Source organism: Eubalaena glacialis, chromosome 1, assembly GCF_028564815.1.
Source record: "Eubalaena glacialis isolate mEubGla1 chromosome 1, mEubGla1.1.hap2.+ XY, whole genome shotgun sequence".
Lineage (NCBI taxonomy): Eukaryota > Metazoa > Chordata > Mammalia > Artiodactyla > Balaenidae > Eubalaena > Eubalaena glacialis.
Window position 1 is genome coordinate 105,718,257 of NC_083716.1, and position 19,729 is coordinate 105,737,985.

At 40.2% G+C, this 19,729-nt stretch overlaps 1 protein-coding gene across 5 annotated transcripts in view; it reads left to right on the top strand.

Annotated features, from left to right (window-relative positions):
• The window catches only part of PTPN4 (protein tyrosine phosphatase non-receptor type 4), a 205,013-nt gene that overhangs the window by 158,021 nt on the left and 27,263 nt on the right, over window positions 1-19,729 (top strand). For all 5 annotated transcript variants that reach the window (XM_061182965.1, XM_061182968.1, XM_061182967.1 and 2 more), the window contains exons 16-24: window positions 2,418-2,577; window positions 5,701-5,784; window positions 6,198-6,254; window positions 11,166-11,322; window positions 14,463-14,629; window positions 15,411-15,501; window positions 15,586-15,647; window positions 17,971-18,117; window positions 19,595-19,723. In XM_061182965.1, the coding sequence (XP_061038948.1) occupies window positions 2,418-2,577; window positions 5,701-5,784; window positions 6,198-6,254; window positions 11,166-11,322; window positions 14,463-14,629; window positions 15,411-15,501; window positions 15,586-15,647; window positions 17,971-18,117; window positions 19,595-19,723 (1,054 nt within the window). The remainder of the gene's footprint in view (window positions 1-2,417; window positions 2,578-5,700; window positions 5,785-6,197; window positions 6,255-11,165; window positions 11,323-14,462; window positions 14,630-15,410; window positions 15,502-15,585; window positions 15,648-17,970; window positions 18,118-19,594; window positions 19,724-19,729) is intronic.

The following is a 19,729-nucleotide window of genomic DNA, read 5'->3' on the forward strand; positions in this document are numbered from 1 at the left end:
ATTTAGTGATTATATTTTACACTAGATTTTGCAGTTGGAGGAGGGCTATATTTTCTCTTAGGAGAAGCGAGACCATTCATCGTTAACCTGGCTGACGCCCTTAGTGCTAAGCAGATTTTAGCATCGCTACCACATCTGTCACGTGTCTAGCAGCAAGTCTCTCAAGACGTTCACAGCTTCTCTACCCAGGGGAGCATATGTTTCCAAGAGCCACTCTGGCAGTAACCTCTGTGTTAGTTACCTTGGGCTAAATTATGCTCTGGTAGCACATTCCCCCAACTTACAGTGACGTACAGCAACAAGGGTTCTTTCTCTCGTACATTCTGCATACATGGTGGATCACCTGTGGCTCTGCTCCACGTCATGGTCATTCTAGGGCCCAGACTGACCGCAGCCCCTGTTTGGGACTTGGCTAGCCTCCTGGCTGAAGGAAGAGAGAAATACAGAGCTTCCTTTCAAAAGAGGCTACTCACATTTCTTTGGCCAGAGCAAGTCATGTGGCCAAGCATGATGTCAGCCAGGGCGGAGTGGAGGGTAACTTGGAACAATAATATGATCTAACACAGTTCTGCTTCCTCAGGACCTTAGAGCTGTGTCTTGGGTGTCGGTCATCAGTCAACAAAAATAAGCAGGAACTGGCTGAAGCCTGTGCCTGATTACCACAGCAGCTGGCAACTCTCCTCTGCCCTTAGGCAGTGGGATAATAATGTTTCTATTTTCCCAAAGGACCTCCTGCCACCTCAGAGGTAAATAATAACCCCTGTGGTGATCAGTATTCTTGACGAGAACCGTTTTCGCCTTGCCTGGTCCCTTAACCTCCATGACTTCCACAGACGCAGGCTTCCTGGGGTCCAAGTTGAACCACTGGTTCCCCCTTCTGGCCTTCGTGAAAAACTCACCTTGTTACTACATTCAGTGGGGCTAGTGGCGGACTCTGGGAGGGCTCATGCCAAGGAGTACTTCTCAGAACTTCTGCTGTCAGTGTCCTTGTCTCAGAGTGAGACACAGCCACCCCCCGCCTCTGCCGGAGAGCCTCCAACACTAGCAGGTAGGTCTGATTCAGTCTCCTATGGGGTCACTGCTCCCTCCCCTGGGTCCCGATGCGCACACTGCTTTGTGTGTGCCCTCCAAGAGTGGAGTCTCTGTTTCCCCCAGTCCTGTCGAAGTCCTGCAATCAAATCCCGCTAGCCTTCAAAGTCTGATTCTCTAGGAATTCCTCCTTCTGTTGCTGGACCCCCAGCTTGGGAAGCCTGACGTGGGGCTCAGAACCTTCACTCCAGTCGGTGGACTTCTGGGTATAAGTGTTCTCCAGTTAGTGAGTCACCCACCCAGCAGTTACGGGATTTGATTTTATTGTGATTGTGCCCCTCCTACCATCTCATTGCGGCTTCTCCAGTGTCTTTGGATGTGGGGTATCTTTTTTGGTGAGTTCCAGTGTCTTCCTGTCGATGATTGTTCAGCAGCTAGTTGTGATTCCGGTGCTCGCGCAAGAGGGAGTGAGGGTGCTCGTTCTTAAAAGCGAAGCGTCTACCTTGAAGTTGCCCTGTCAGACCTAGCTGGTCAGATCAGCTCCCGCTGCTACGGCCTGAGGTTATGCTCTCTAGTGTCAGGTGGTTTTTAGCCCCTTCACCTGAAATCGGGTTTTCCGACATACGTACTCATCCAGTGTTGTCTCCTCAGTGAGCTCAGCCCTCTTCCTCGTTGTGTTCATCACTTCCGTGAATTGTGTTTACCTGTAAATAAAACAGGCAACCCCTTGAGTTCTCTGGATGGTACCGGGTGTTTTGTCTTCGGAACAGCTCGGCTCTCAGCTCTGATTTCTCCCTGCCTGCCCACATGACTGCTGAAAACCTTAGAAAGGGGTTTTTATGGTAGCTTAATAAATATCTTCATAGAGATACCCTTAAAGTATATTTTATTATATGTGAATTGTTCACAGATTTGATAAAGTAGGAAATTAGATCTGTTACTTTAAACTTCAAAGTTAAGGAAGATTTCATTAAACAGTGGCACTTGCAAATAAACATGGTATTTAAAGCTTGTCTCCTATTAGACATCGTAATAAAATAATAATTCTAGGCTGGGAGGAATTGGAAGATTGGGATTGACATATATACACTACTGATACTATGTATAAAATCGATAACTAATGAGAACCTACTGTATAGCACAGGGATCTCTACTCAATGCTCTGTGGTGACCTAAATGGGAAGGAGATCCATAAAAGAGGGGATATATGTATACGTATAGCTGATTCATTTTACAGTAGAAACTAACACAATGTTGTAAAGCAACTATATGCCAATAAAAATTAATTTAAAAAATAAAATTCTACCATTACTTTAAAAAATAAATAAAATAATAATTCTGTAAGACAACTTCCAAAATATTTATTTTTTCTCTTTTTTTCTATCTAGATCACAAGAGACCCCTGGAGATGGGCAGCCTCCAGCTTTACCACCCAAACAATCAAAGAAAAACAGTTGGAACCAAATTCATTGTTCACATTCTCAACAAGATCTGGAAAACCATATTAATGAAACATTTGATGTTCCATCTTCCCCTGAAAAAGCTACTGTAAGTAGTTTCTTCAAATATTCTCACATTTCTTTGAAAATGTTTAATTGTAAATGAAATAGTTTTTGTAACATAGCCTGTTTTATCTGTAAATTATATTATAGTACTTTCTCTTTTTCATCATGTGTTTGCTCATGAATTGTGCCACCGTATAGCCCAATTGTGGAATTTCCTTTTATCATATTTATAAAACGTTCATTGCTCTAGAAGTTAATTTTTGACAAATTTGTTGATTTCTGTCTTGCAAAACACACATTTCCAGAACAAATGCTAATAATCCATTAAATACCATTAATTTTATTACATAATTGACTGGGTGTCGAGACTTTATCATTTATCATTTTCATCAGCCTTTTGAAATTGAGTACGGGTCTCCAGAATATATAATTACTCCGTTCTTCAAAATATATTCGTGAGTTGCTTTGGTACTTTGTACCAAACAAAATGGTAAATTCTTAGAATCCCCTGATTTATGAATTTTCATTGCTTTTTCAAGTAGATGAACCAAAGGTGAGATTGTTAATAAATTTTAAGGATACACTGTGTTCCTGAAGATGTATAATGACAGACAGAAATATGAGTGTATTTCAGGAAACTTAAAGGGACATCAAGGAATAAAATAAGATGCAGGGAGAGGAAGTCCCACAGCAGGTGCTGGCAGTGCCAGAAGTCTCTGCTGGCCATTGCACTCTTCCCCTCTTGTTTTTCACCCATAGCCCTCCCACGTTTTCTAAAATTGAAAAACAAGAGGCAGCCACTCTATTCTCCCACACTTATGGCCCCACAGACACACCAAAAAGAGATCAAAATCCTTACCCAAAATGAATGACAACTTTAGTGCTACCTGCGTGGTGATTCTTAACGCATCATTCATTCATCGGTTCATAGTCACTGAGGTCTTTCTGTGTGCCAGGTATTTAAGGAGGTAGTGGGAGTACGAAGACAAATCAGATGTGGTCCCTGCTATTAAATAATTTATAGTCTAGTTTGTTTTTTCCTTCATGCAAAAATGACTTATTGAGTACCTATTGTTATAGACTCTGGGAATATAACAGAGTAAAATAAAAAATTAAAAACTCTGCCTGCAAGGAACTTGTATTCTGGGGATAAGGGTGAGACAAACAGTAAACAAAATATGTAACTTAAATATATAGCATATTAGATAGTATAAATGCTAGAGAGACAAAGCAGGAAAGGGCTAGGGAATTTCCAGAGTGGAGTGTTCCAGTTCTAGATAGTGTGAGCCGGGGATGAGCTTGGTGATAAGCCACGTGGATACCTGGCGTGAGAGCAGGTAAGCCGAGGGAATCGCAGGTGCCAAGGCAGGGGTACGGCTGATGTGGTCAGGGGACACCAGGGGGGTCAGCGAGGACAGAGCGGAATGAGCAAACGAGGAGGACAGGGGACAGCAGAGGGCCAGATCCTAAAAGCCTGGTCTTGTAAATGTCTCATTCTTCAACCCTGGGTGAGATTGGAAGCAAACAGACATACCTAAGGAGAGAGGTAACAGGATGTCACTTAGGTTTTAACGGTTTCACTGTGGCTTGTATGTTGGCAGTGGACCGAAAGCAGGGTAGCAGCAGAGAAGCTGGCTGTGAGGTGTTGCAGGGCCCCAAGGAGCAGCAGTGACTGGAGCAAGGTGGTGCCTGTGGAAGGGATGAGGCACAGCTGTGTTCTGGGTGGAGCTTTAGAGTGGAGCTGACCTGCTCTGCTGATGAGTTGGCTGTGGGAGACTAGAGAGAGAGGAATAACAGCAAGGATAACAGCAAGGTTTTGGGCCTGAACAAATCGGAGGATGAAGTTGCCACTTGCTGACATGGAAAGGCTACAGGTAGAACAGGGGTGGGTGGAATGTCGGGAGCTCAGCTGGGACACGTTGATATGTCTAGTAGGAGTCTGTTTGGATTCTGGAGTTGAAGGGAGAGGTCGAAGCTGAAGGTATAATGTTGAGAGTTGATGGCATGTAGACAGTATTTAAAACCATGAGACAGGAAGTGTAGTGTGTACAGTTACCGGAATAAGAGGTTCTAGAAATGGAGCCTTAGTCCTCCAAACTGTAAACATGAGGGAGGTGAAAGAAACCAGCAAAGGAAACTGAGAAGATGCAGACCAAAAGGTAGGAAAAAAACGAGTCAACTGGCTGATGAGAAGGCAGCCACAGAGAGAGTAACCAGCTGTGTCAGATGCTACTGGTGAGTCGAGGAAGGTGGGGACTGAGAACCGAACAAGCTCTATAATTAGAAGTGACTATGGGAATTCATAAGTATATAAAAATAACTAATTCAGCTCTGGAGTTAAGGGAAGACTTCGTAAAAATGATCATCTCTGACCTGTGTCTCGAAGGCTAAATAAGAATTAGCCAGCTACTTACCCCCAAAGAGCAGGCATACAACATGTTAAGTGAAAGAAGCCTGTAACAAATGACATGTATTGTATAATTTCATGTATGTGAAATGTCCAGAATAGTCAAGTATACAGGGAGGAAGTAGATGAAGGGTTGAATAGGACTTGGGGATGGGGGGTGACCGCTCATGGACACAGGGTTTCTTTGGGAGATGAAGAAAAGGTTATAAAATCAAAGAGTAGCGTTTTAACAGGTCATTGACATGCCTGTCAACTTTTTCCTCTGTGATTTCATCCACTACTTCAAACCAGAGAATTGCAATCTCTGAATTCATCTTAGTTTCAACCAAATCAAATGCTGCCTTCAAAAAAAAAAAAATGGTCGTGTTGTTCGTACAACTCTGTGACTATGGTAGAAATTACTGAATTATACACTTTGAATGGGTGAAGTGTAGTATGTGAATTGTATCTCAGTAAAGCTGTTTTTAAAAAGCAGAGGGAGTAACATGAATTCATGTAATACTTACGAGTACTTGCTCCGTGCAGAGCTTTGAGCCAGGTTCTAGAGACACTGAAATTAATTAATCAGGGAATTAATAAAGGCCCTGTTGCTCTTGGCACTTACAGTCTAGCATGCAGGTAAGGCAAGAGAGAAATTTAAATTATGATTCTTTATATACTTTAGATAATATCAGCATACAGGAAGCATGCTTCATGTATATCTGAAGGATAGGCTACAAATGAAGAGCGTGACAAGTTATTTATTTTTGTCTTTTAAAGCCTAATGGTGGTATTCCACATGATAATCTTGTCCTAATCAGAATGCAACCTGATGAAAATGGAAGGTTTGGATTCAATGTAAAGGTAACTTAGAATTTATATTGTACTCAGTTTTTATTTTATTATTATTATTATTAGATTTTATTTATTTATTTATTTTTGGCTGTGTTGGGTCTTCGTTTCTGTGCATGCGCTTTCTCTAGTTGTGGCGAGCGGGGGCCACTCTTCATCGTGGTGCGCGGGCCTCTCACTGTCGCGGCCTCTCTTGTTGTGGAGCACAGGCTCCAGACGCACAGGCTCAGTAGTTGTGGCGCACAGGCTTAGTTGCTCCGCGGCATGTGGGATCTTCCCAGGCCAGGGCTCGAACCCGTGTCCCCTGCATTGGCAGGCAGATTCTCAACCACTGCGCCACCAGGGAAGCCCTGTACTCAGTTTTTAAATTAAGGTGTTTCTGTGTTGGCAATACTGACTGATACTCGATTTGCACTGTTTTGAAGGGAGGATGTGACCAGAAGATGCCTGTGATTGTGTCCCGAGTTGCGCCAGGAACACCTGTGAGTCACAGCAGCCTTCCCAGTGAATCCTAGCTTCGAGAATACATGCGTATTTTTATTAGTATAAATAAAGGAGTAAAATGAATCATTTAATTTGTCAAGTAGCACATCATGTTGGCTGAACCTCTTTAATTGCTGGGAAGTTAATTTTTATTTATTCCCTATCTATAACAGTTTTTAAAATCCTTGTTTTTACAAAGAAGCTAGATTCTATGAAAATAACCCCTTTAAACAGCAAAATGTAGACAGGTATAGTTTTTGTTTGTTTGCTTTTTTTGTTGGCTTCTATTTTCATGTAGAATTGTTTAACCTACATTCTATTTGTCTACTTTCTGTTTAAAATATGTATTTTAAGTTCTTTATTATGAACATTCTAAGCAACAGTAGAGAAAAGACTGCATGTACCCATGAGGATGAACCCCCTGTGCCCCCTCCTTCAGCTTCAGCACCCATGAACTTTCTGCTCATAAGGACAGTTCTTGATAAATTGTGGGTGCATCATCTTTATTGCTCCTGTGATAGCAAATATTGCTTTCAGATCCCCATTTCTGTTGTTGTCTCCTCTGTTTAACTGCATTTCTCTTACCTAAATGGTCTCTAAGGGCTTGGAGCCAGCACCCATTGTCATTCAACCATCTCTGTGTCCTGGGAGAGGCAGGAACCTGCAGCCTGAGGGAAGAGGCTAGTTATGGGGTCTGGTGCTTTGCAGCAACCTCACAGTTGATTTGAAGATCACAGTCAAGATTGATCAAGGATATCATGTTACATGGTTTTAGTTCTGGTTTTTAAGGACTTTGTTGGTTGCAAATAACAGGGAACTCGTGGAATACCCCTGGCTTAACCATAAATACAGAATTTATCGTATAGCTGTAGAGGTGTGTCACAAAACCCAAGGACAGGAATGCACTCAGACTTCTAGAAAGAACTTGAAAAATCATCAGGACTCTATTTTTCATCTCTGTTTCTTTTTATGTGAATGTTCCATTCTTCTCTCTCAGTGCAAACTAGTTTGTACACTGAATTAGCTTCATTTCTCAAGCTACTCCAAATAAAATACATTCTAAATGAAAAGTGTACTTAGTAGCAGCTTCAAGCCAAGTCCTGTAATATTAGCACCACAGACACACTCTACCTGCAGAAATGATTGTGACTCCAAAATCTGTACTAAATAGAAATTGTGTAGCTACCACCATTCTGCCCCTCAGTCCACGTGGGGTGACGTGACCACTGGCAACTTCGGGATTTGTACGTTACCAGCTCAGCAACCCAGACTCATTAGGCCCCTCAGTCCAACTTACAGACTCCTAGGAAGCAAACCCTTCATAGATCCAGCTTGGACCAGATGTCCTCTTTTAAACAAATCCTTTGTGATCAGAGGTGACGAGACAGGGATGTGATGTATAAAATGACTACTGAACCTACTACACATGTGAAAGATGGGGGAAATGGTCCAAAATTATTTGTTCAGTGTGTATTGGGAAATGTGTGTGTGTTTGGGAGTGCAGATGAGGAGATGAACGATTGCTAAGTTCTCATCTAGCAAGTAGAAAGTTAGATAACATCTGAAATAAAAACTAAAGAAAAATAAAATTGGAACGTTATTTAGAGATACTGAGGTAAATACAAAAGATGTAGCTAAAATGTTGAAAGAAGATGCCTCAAAAGAGGGGGAGAAGATAGGGGAGAACATAAGAAATGGTTTCTTATCATAATAATCTTACAGACCTAGTCAGCTCTGTAAACTGTGTGGTGTATAGCTTTCCCAAAAACAAAAATTTTAAGTAAAACTTATTTTTAATTAAATATGTCTTTTACCTGACGATTCCACTTTTAGGAATTACCTCTAATGAAACAGTTGGAACAAAGGATACACAAGGATGTTCATTGTAGTATTGTTTGTGAAACTTAAAAATTGGAGGGAAAATCAAAATGTACTTCATTAGAATTGATTAAACAAGTTATGCATTGCTTTGCAGCTATTAAAATGATAGATGATGTAGCATTATATAAGTATGGAAATATTTTCATAAGGTATAGTATTATGAAAAGTGCATATTTTACAATGGAATACTACTCAGCCATAAAAAAGAATGAAATAATGCCATTTGCAGCAACATGGATGGACCTAGAGATTATCATACTAAGTGAAGTAAGTCAGACAGAGAAAGACAAATACCATATGATACCACTTATATGTGGAGCCTAAAAAAAATGCAAATGAATTCATTTACAAAACAGAAACAGACTCACAGACATAGAAAACAAACTTATGGGAATTCCCTGGCGGTCCAGTGGTTAGGACTCCATGCTTCCACTGCCGAGGGCACGGGTTCGATCCCTGGACAGGGAACTAAGATCCCGCAAGCCGCGTGGTGCAGCCAAAAAACAGAAAGAAAGAAAGAAAACAAACTTATGGCTACCAAAGGGGAAAAGGGCAGGGAGGGATAAGTTAGGAGTATGGGATTAACAGATACACACTATGATAAAGAACAGAGACCTACTGTATAGCACAGGGAACTATATTCAATATCTTATAATAATCTGTAATGGAAAAAATCTGAAAATATATGTATATATTTGTAACTGAATCACTTTGCTGTATGCCTGAAACTAAATCAACTATACTCAATTAAAAAATGCATATTATACTTTCATATGTTTGTTTTATCCATTTAAAAAAATATGAGTTATGTAAATATATTTTAAAAATCTGGAAACATGATAAAAAATGTTAGCAGTGTTTCATCTGGGTAGTGGAATTACTGGTATTTATTACTTGCTTCCATGTTCCCTTTTTTTTTTTTTTTTTTTTTTTTTGCTGCATTGGGTCTTTGTTGCTGCGCCCGGGCTTTCTCTAGTTGTGGCGAGCGGGGGCTTCTCTTCGTTGTGGTGCACGGGCTTCTCATTGCAGTGGCTTCTCTTGTTGTGGAGCACAGGCTCTAGGTGCGCGGGCTTCAGTAGTTGCAGCACGTGGGCTCAGTAGTTGCAGCACACGGGCTGTTGCTCCGCGGCATGTGGGATCTTCCCGGACCAGGGCTCGAACCTGTGTCCCCTGCATTGGCAGGCGGATTCTTAACCACTGTGCTATAACATTCAAAGATTTTTTTTTTTTTTTAACAACTACAAGAAGTAGAGAAAGAAGCAACTAGAGAGAATGGTCCAAACCTTAAATTTGAATTTTCCAGATTTTAATGCTTTGCATTGAAATATCTCATTTTTAAAATTTCACAACGATGAATAATTAGGGCAGATACATGTTGCTTTCTCAGAGTTTCAGGTGTCTAAGATCACACATGTCATAAGCGGCAGAGGAAGAACTTGGCTCCTAGACCAGTGCTCTTTCCACTAGTGACAGTACCTTATTGGACTTTGTTGACTTTGTTTTACAGTGAGTTTAGTTGTGCTTCCATCTTTCAAGCCTTTGCGACGGCCCTTTCTGAAAGGTCCAGCCCTATCATTTCCTTCGCGGTCTGAGCCATCATCCTGCAAACTTGACTCCCATGTGTTCTCATTCCTGTGTCCCTGGAGCAGGCTGTCCATATTTCTGTTGATCTCTTTTACCTTATTTACTTGTTTGTTTTCTCAGTAAAATACAGGCAACCCTCACATGCACAGTCGTGCAGGGCTGTAGAGATAACCGTGCAGTCTGAAACCGTACAAAGTGCTCTGGATAGTCAGTGGGGAAAATTATGTTTGTTTCCATGGCCTTTAAATTTTTCATCAAAACTTTAAAATTTCTGATGCTTTCTCTTGTAAATATATAGGGAAATGAAAAAATAGTAAAACTAATGCTGATCTAGTATCCTGTAATTCCAAACGTCAGAAACATTGAGAATTAAAGTGTTTTATTTCTTTGTGAAAACTTATCACAGGTAATCTGTGAACAGTACTTGTCTCCTTGTCATATAGGTTAAATTACAGAGGGAGCATTTTTTCTTACCTTGGCAAGTGGTCATAATCCTTTCTAAGTCTGAATCCACTTCCGCTTGTCCTTTGCACTTTCAATGATGTGAAATACCTCCCAGGAGTGCCTGTATTGAGAAGTTTTTTGCCAGCATCACTTCCTCAGACATCTTCATCCTTCTTGTTGCAGCCACTTGCATCATTTATGTTGATAAATTCACCTTCTCTAAATTCCTTTTCCTGCGTATCTGGGGTCTCTCAAACAGTAGAAGTGTCAATATTTCCATAGTCAACTATTTCTTCTATAACTCAGTTTATGTTCAATTTGAATTTCACTTCCAGCACCGTCCCTTTTTGTTTCTTTGCTGCACTTTTAACTTTTTGGCTAGCTCGCTCTTTAGATTATCCATTTTTACATGGGTTTATCACTGGGAGACAGAGACAAGTACCCGCTTTGCTGTCTCTACATGAACTGAATAACCGATGCCCAACGCCAAGTCACCAGTAGCCTTTGAAAGAAGGGATGTGATTGCTCACTGATCATGGTGCATATTTATGATTTACATAGTGATTTTTGGACTGACATGGGCTAGCAGCGAATTTTGTACTTTATGCAGTTATTCATAATTAATTTATCACAGTAACTGAAATTTGAACCATGTTAGGAGACTGGTGTTATTTAACTCAGCTGTGGTGACTGAAATTTGTAGGTATCTGGACGTGCAAAGTGAGGGCTGCCTTGATCTGTGCACCTTGAGAATGTTAGTCTTCTCTGTATGTCTAGGTATATAATGGGGCATGAGGGGAAAAGGTATTAATGAAGACGGAAAAAAGGAGTGTCTTTGTGGGAAAGTGAGATTCCTACGTCTGTTTTCTTAATGGATGAGTGAAGGGATAGGTGACTTCTACGTGTGGTTTTAGTTCTGCTGCAGCGTCTATAAACGTGAGGTCCTGTGCCTTCCAGAAAGCCGGGCACAAATCAGAAACCTTATTTTCATCCCATTACAGGCCGACCTGTGTGTCCCTCGACTGAACGAAGGGGACCAAGTGGTGCTGATCAACGGTCGGGATGTTGCGGGACACACCCACGACCAGGTGGTCCTGCTCATCAAAGCGAGCTGCGAGAGGCATTCTGGGGAGCTCGTCCTCCTAGTTCGACCCAATGGTGAGTGCTCTGTGTCGCACTGGATGCTTTTACAATTCCTTCATGTTTGTGACTAGACACAGCGGCCAGAGTGGGCTTCTTAAAACACGGGTCACGTCATGTCGGTCTCTTGCTCAGGGCACAGCGGCTTCTGTTCACATGTGGAGTAAAACGCAAATTCTTGGCCACCTTGCCCACCCCCAGCCTCGCTCCCTCTCCTGCCATCTGTGCTGGCCTTCTTGATGGCCCTTCTGCCCAAAGCGCTCCTCCTGAGGTTCGTAGCACGTGTACCCTCACTTCGCTCAGGTCTCTGCTCACATGTCAGCCTCGGCAAGTTCTGTCCTGACCGCCGTGGCTGAGATTGCCTCCCTTGCCCCCAGGTGCTCCAGGAGTCCTAGCTCCTTCCTCAGGTATACTTGCTGTTCCACGTGTAGAAAGCCCTGCAACAAGCTAGAGTTTGGTTTCTACGACAATCTCACGAATATGCTGCCACATGGAGCGCTCAGGGGATCCTGAAGCCGTCCACTGCCCCTTTGGACAGTGTTCCTAATTCTCTCACTTTGTGCACTGCGGAGTAAATGTGGTGCGGAGTAAGCTCAGCCTCAGCAGTGTCCCGAGAAGGGTCTTAGCAGAAACTGTGCCTTCCCTCCGGGCTCACAGCCCCAGGCCCTCAGCCTGCGCTCACAATGGCACTGCTGTGGGCCCCACAGGCTCGCCAGTCCCCTCTGGGAAGCGTTCGTAGATGCCGTGCCTCCTCCTGGCAGGGGACACGCTCCTCTGGTTTTGTTCCCAACAGTTACTGTTGATCACAGCTTTAGCCACAAGAGTGACTGTTGGTTAGGGCCACATCACCAGTTACATACCATAGGGAAGTGAAATGTGATTAGAACTCTACCGATTCTCCCCACGTACCCATTTTGCCTCTTGGGTACAAACAGACATTTTCATTTTACCTTCCCTGCAGGCAGACCTTGGAGATATTGCAGGTTCGGTTCCAGACTACCACAATAAAGAAAATACCGCAATAAAGAAAATACTGCAGTAAAGCGAGTCACATGACTTTTTTGGTTTCCCAGTTCATATAAAAGTTATGTTTACACTATACTGTAGTCTGTTAAGTGTGCAATAAATCACATTGTCTAAAAACAAACAATATACATACCTTAATTTAAAAATACTTTATTGCTAAAAATTGCTAACCATCATCTGAGCCTTCAGGGAGTCATCATCTTTTTGCAATAGTAAATCAGAGATCATTGACCATAGAGCACTTTAACAAATACAATAATAATGAAAAAGTTTGAAATATCATGGGAATTAAAAAATATGATACAGAGACATGAAGTAAGCAAATGCTGTTGGAAAAATAGCACAAGTAGACTTGCTCGGCACAGGGTTGCCATAAACCTTCAATCTGTTTAAAAAAAAAAAAATACCATAGTTATCTGAGAAACGCAGTTAAACGAGTTTTGCCTGTACTTTGTGTTTTTCTGCGTTCATGGTTTAGAATTGACTTTCTAGGAAAATTCAGAGGACTTCAACAGAACATTCTATTTTGACTTTTAAAGGAACTCATTTATTTAGATCTGTTATTTAGGTGATTCATTTTTAGGCATTTTCTGTCACATAAAACAACTTAAATTTCATACTAAGAATCATCTCTCAATTTGGGTTTTTCTGTTTTCTCTTGATAACAGATCCTAAAGAACTTAATAATAATATTAGCTAATAGTTTTTAAATGCTTTCCATAGACCTGAGCTCTTTTATATATTCTCATTTAACCTTTACAGCCATCCAGTGAGATAGATAAATTATCCCCATTTTATAGTTGAAGACATTTAGGCACCAAGACATTCAGTTACCTGCTCAGAAATTCATGACTAGTACAGAGGCAGAATATGAACAAAAGTCTATATAATGGAAAAGCCATGGCCTTTTTGCAATTCCAAATCACCCCATTTATCCTTTAAATTAGGAGAGGAACCCACCTAGGGCCTACATTTTTTGGCAAGGATCTTTCTAATATTGCTTTATTATCAAAATCTAGACCAGGATTCATTTTCAGTGTGGGTCTGTCATGTCTATTTTTAAAAAAATAATGTATAATCAAAATTTTAAATTATGTTTGCCAATAATATCAGGAAAAAGCTTGTTTTTCCTGGTGTTTTCCCCTTTAAATCTTATTTCTTCTTAGACAAATTGCATTTCCATCTTTTTGTCTTTACATTCTTCATTTCAGAAATCTATTCTCAAAAGTGCATATGCATTTGAGCAGGAACAAAACTTCTTAAACAAGGCCAGAAGCTTGACTCCATCCTTAAGGGGCTCTTCTCTGCTTCAGCTTTGCCTTTCCCCATGGGGGTCAGGATTTTGTGGGACCAAGGTCACAGCATCTGTGACCTCCCCTTCCTTTCTAGACCACCTTTTTCAACCCTCAGTTCTCTGACCAGATAACTCTGAGCCCATTCCTAGGCCTCTGTGGCTATTTTTCCCAGATCCGTTCTCCCAAGGGTTGATCACATGATATAGGCCAACAGGGTAGCACAGAGGAAGCAATTTCCAAAGGGGTGTAGAATGGGCTTCCGTGTGGGCTGCGAGGTTCAGGGTGTGCTTATAGGCCCCCACGTTGAAGAGTGGAGCTGAGGGTGGCCTAAGGGCCACAGTCTAGGGGTGGCTCCCCTCACTGCCACAACCGTGCATTCTGGCCTAGAATTCTCCTTTGAAATCTGGCCTCTTAAGTTGTTTGGTAGATACATCAGGGAACGAGAATAGAAAGTATTTTGTTTAGCATTCTGTTCCGCTTACGTGTAGCTCTTCACGTCTAGACCTATGGTGTGTATAGGCCTCTATTGCTGCTCTTGTCGCAGGTCCACAAATTAAAGATCCGGTCAGAGCTGCTTCTTGGCCTTCCTCTTTTCCCGACTGTCTCTTCAAGTTACAGACATTTTCAGCAATATGGCCAAGAACGCTTATTTTCCCCAGAGGTACTTCTTCCACTCCATAGCCACTCTCAACCCATACACAGTGGCCCCAGATTCAGATCTGATGAGTTAGGAATAAATGAATATTTTTCCTGACACAAATGATATCTGGTAAATTCCTTTTGCCAACTCATTAAGGTTTCCATGAGGCTTTTTTGGTTTTGGTTTTGGTTTTGTAGCTGTGTATGATGTAGTGGAAGAAAAGCTAGAGAATGAGCCGGACTTCCAGTACATTCCTGAGAAAGCCCCGCTAGATAGCATCCATCAGGACGACCATTCCCTGCGGGAGTCGATGGTCCAGCTGGCTGCGGGGCTTATCACTGGAACAGTGCTGACACAGTTTGACGTAAGTAACGTTGTGTGGGAAAGGTGTTTGCCTGTATTTTCATGGCTTCTTAACTGCCTAATCTACTGTCAGTTAAAATTTATAAACTAAAATATTATTCTGAGAAATATTTGATATAAAAAGAATTCTAAAATGCAGAGTTTTAAAAAGTTGCTTCCAAAATACTAGCTATGGTTTCATTAATAGATATCTGTTTAAAACAGAGGGATAAGGAGGTTTTATAGGTATGTCATCAAGCTACATTTTCTCTGTAATTAAATAGCTGTTTTTATGAAAGGTTGCAGATAGACTATTATACATGTAAAAATACTGAGTTAAAGGAAAATAATTTTTGTACCTTGTCATATTTAATCCTTCTCTAATTTTTGTCAGTGTAGTTAGCCATCATTAATATTTGTTGCTCTGAAGTGTATGTTATAGATAGGTGACTATAAAATATTTAGGGCACGTCAATTTTTCTTTTAAACATCTCTAAACTAAATGAAAGCTAAGTGTTTCCTACAGATTTGCTGTTTAAAACTTCAGGTACTTTTGCTGTAAGGAAAATTGTTTTTACTTGTTTTACTATTTTTCAAAATATATATAGTTCACGTCAGAGATTTTGCAAAATTCAGCTTTGCAAATCTGGTTCAATACCTTACTAAACCTAAGGTACATCATTGTATAGATGTGGTATTCCAAGGAAAAAAAACCTGTTTCTTGATGGCATAGAAAGAAGTCTGGAAAACAAAATAGAAACTCTTGATGGCTTTCTGGACGCGTTCTTCTTTTTTTTTTTTAGCAACTATATCGGAAAAAACCTGGAATGACAATGTCTTGTGCCAAATTACCTCAGAACATTTCCAAAAATAGATACAGAGATATTTCGCCTTGTGAGTATCTACCCTCTCTGTATGTTATGTTTAATCTTTTTAACATAACTTTATTACAACATTCTTTCTTTTAAATTTTTTCAGATGATGCTACACGGGTCATTTTAAAGGGTAATGAAGACTATATCAATGCAAATTATATAAATGTAAGTTTTTTAAAATTATGCCTTTGTCATTTGGAATAAGAGGGACCACTATAAACTTTGAGATTTATTCCAGAATCCATGAATAATGACAATCAACTCTTTTAGTATGTATCTCTGATAAGGACTTTTTTTTAAGCAAAACTATCATACTGTTATAACACTTAGAAAAATAACAGTAACAAACACTTAAATGAATAATATACTCAACTTAATTTACATAAAGAAAAGTACAAGTCAAAACTGCAAGGAATTACTACCATTTTTCACCTATTAGATTGAAATATCAAAAAGTTTGATAATACCCTATACACGTCTACAGCCTTTATCTGAAACCTTGGGGTCAAATATGCTTTGGGATTCAGAATTTGGAGGATTTTTGAAAGGTTATTTGGTGCGTATACTGTAATAAGTAATGTCCCCAGCAGGCTATGGGACATTACCCTATAATCAATATGTTGATATTCAACAGCAAACAAACTATGGATATTCCCTCGAAATAGGACTGATAGACTATAAACAGGTTCAGGTCGGATATTGTGGTTAGGTTAGGTGTACCAAAAAAAAAAAAAAGAGAGAGAGAGACAAACTTACGCTTCGGAGCATTGGGAGTTTCAGAATGTGGAGAAAGCATTGTGGATTATTAAGGAGTTTACTGAGGAACAAGCATTCCTCATACATTCTTGGTGGAAGTATAAATAGGGACAACCTCTTTGGAGAGCCATTTGGAGCCGTCTGTTAAAATTTTAAATGCAGGGCTTCCCTGGTGGCACAGTGGTTAAGAACCTGCCTGCCAAGGCAGGGGACACGGGTTCGAGCCCTGGTCTGGGAAGATCCCACATGCTGCGGAACAACTAAGCCCGTGCGCCACAACTACTGAGCCTGTGCTCTAGAGCCCGTGTGCCACAACTACTGAGCCCGCGCATCTAGAACCTGTGCTCTGCAACAAGAGAAGCCACCGCAATGAGAAGCCCGCGCACTGCACCGAAGAGTAGCTCCCGCTCGCCGTGACTAAAGAAAGCCCGCGTGCAGCAACAAAGACCCAACGCAGCCAAAAATAAAATTAATTAATTAATTAAAACACACATGCACTTTGATCCAGTGTTCTCATTTCTTCCTGTTGCCTATACAAATATATTTCTTCCTGTGTGCAAAAATGTTAGGTCTACAAATTATTCAGTGTAGCCTTGGTTATGATAGCAGATAAATTGGCCGCAACTTAAATGTTACATGAATTTATGATACGTTTGTACAGTAGAGCCATTACACAGTATGAAATTTTATGTACTAATCTGACATGATTTTAAAGGTAAAGTAGAAAAAAGAGAAGATGCAGAACAACATTATATGCTACCATTTATATTTTACAGAAAAAAAGGAAGGTAGTTTTGTATGTACATTTGTGTGTAGTGTGTAGAATATCTTCAAAAGGATAGGATAGGAGCTAGGAAAAAGGATTGCCCTCCTGAGTGTAAACTGGAGGCTGGGATGGGAAGGAGACTTCTTTCCTCACCCTTTGGTATCCTTCCAGTTGCCATGTACATGTCACCTTTTCTTTTTTTTAATTCAATCTTAAAAATATAGTAAGATGATGGTTCATCTTCCCCAAATACTTACAGTCTTACTTTCTGAAAATAATGAACTTAAAATATTTTTCCAATCTTTTCATGTTACATATATATATAATTATGTGCATATTACATAATATTTATACATCACATTATACATATATACACATATATAATATGAAAAATCTAAACTAAAGCCAATGGCAGAATTTTTGCTCCTCACAAAATTTACTAATAAGCTGGTTAGAGACAGTTTTTTTTCTTTTCCGTTATAATTTATTACAAGATATCGAATATAGTTCCCTGTGCTATACAGTAGGTCCTTGGTTTTTTATGTATTTTATATATAGTAGTGTGTATATGTTGATCCCAAACTCCTAATTTATCCCCTGCCTTTCCCCTTTGGTAACCATAAGTTTGTTTTCTATGTACAGGCAAACATTTTTTATTTCTATATCAACTCTCTGCCTCTGAAACAGGATTCTCTGTAAAGCTGCGCTTAAAAAAACCATAAGAGCGCTTTGGAAAATATTTAAATTCCTGTTTCCACTAATTGAAAGATAAATATGTATAACTACTGCACATTGCCAAGAAATTTCTGCTACAAATAAAATAAATTGTTGATAAAGATTTGTTTTACTCACTTTGCAATTTATTGAGATTAGTTGTATTCAGTTATCATTCAGTAGATGATTTTCATGTGTTTAATCCTAGTAAAAAGTAATAATGCGAACGATTTTGTTTTTGTGTCCTTTCAGATGGAAATTCCTTCCTCTAGAATAATAAATCAGTACATCGCTTGCCAAGGGCCGTTGCCACACACCTGTACAGACTTTTGGCAGATGGCATGGGAACAAGGCTGCTCCACGGTTGTGATGCTGACCACACAGGCCGAGCATGGCAGAGTAAGTCACGCTGCCCAAAGCTTTTCTAGGCTGCATCGCGTGCACAGTCAAGAGAGCCACGTCGTGTGGTCTCTTCTGTCATCTTTAAACGTCCTTTCTTAAGGGGTCGTGATTAAATTCATCACGGATAAGCGCTTAACTGTGACTGACACATAATAAGTGTGGTATAATAAATGTGATATAAGTGTTAGCCATTATTATTTAAATGGACTGATATATACTTGATAAGGGATTTGTATCTAGAATATATAAAGAATTCATACAGCTTAACCATAAAATAACAAATACCCCATTTAAAAATGGCCAAAGGATCTGAATAGATGATTCTGCAAAGAAGATAATCAAATGGCCAATAAGGTCACAAAAAGATGCTCAGCATCATTAGTCATCAGGGAAATGCGAATCAAAGCCACCATGCGATACTACATCATGTCTAGTAGGGTGGCCAAAGTAAAGATGACAGAAAATAACCCGTGTTGGTGATGATGTGGCGACAGTGGAACCTCCTGTACCGCTGGTGGGTTTGTGAAATGGTGCAGCTGCCTTGGAAGACAGCCTGTCAGCTCTTCAAGAGGCTAAACGTAGAGTGACTGTCACTCCTAGGAAATCCCGAGAGAATTAAATCCACGTCCACACAAAAACTGGTGCACAAATGTTCACAGCTGCATTATTTTTAATAGCCCCAAAGTGGGAGAAAACCCAGATGTACCAGATAAAATGTGGTATATTCATACAGTTGAATATTATTTGGCAATAAAAAGGTATGAAAAAGTGATACATGCTGCAACATGGATGAACCTAGAAAACATTGTGCTAAGTGAACAAAGCAGTCACCAAAGACCACGTGTTTTATGATCCTATTATATGTGATGTCCAAAGTAGGCCATAGGGGACAGAAAGTAGATTAGTGGTCACCCAGGCCTGGCGTAGAGGGAGGAAAGGGGGCCAGAGGGACGCACAGGGATTACTAAGGGCTGTGGGTCTTCCTTTGGGGGTGATGAAAATGTTCTAAAAGTGATTGTGGTAATGGTTACACAGCTCTGTGAGTATACTAAAAACAATTGAATAGTGTATGTTAAATGGGTAAATTGAATGGTATGTGAATTGTATTTCATGAAACCTTTTTTTTTAATCCTAATTATGAAAATAAATGGATTACATTTGGCATTTTAGTTGAAGATTCTTTCTCATTGTTAACTTAAATCTAAATTAGTGTAATGGTAAAACAATGGGTGGAAGCTTGTTGTAAACAGGATATTTGCAGTCTCAAAATATATCCAAACAGACTATTATTATGAAGAGAAAAAGTGACAAAGAAAAAAATGATACTAGTTGGTAGATCTAGGTGAAGGGTGTATGAGAGTTCATTAAATTATTCTTGTCACTTTTCTGTAAGTTTGAAAGTTCTTAAAAATTAAAACATTTTTAAAATTGGAGAACCTGAATTATGTATATTTCTAAAATCTATTGATACCAGGTTAAGTGTCACCAGTATTGGCCAGAACCCACAGGAAGTTCATCCTATGGGTGCTACCAAGTCACCTGCCACTCGGAAGAAGGAAACACTGCATATGTCTTCAGGAAGATGACACTGTTTAACCAGGAGGTACGA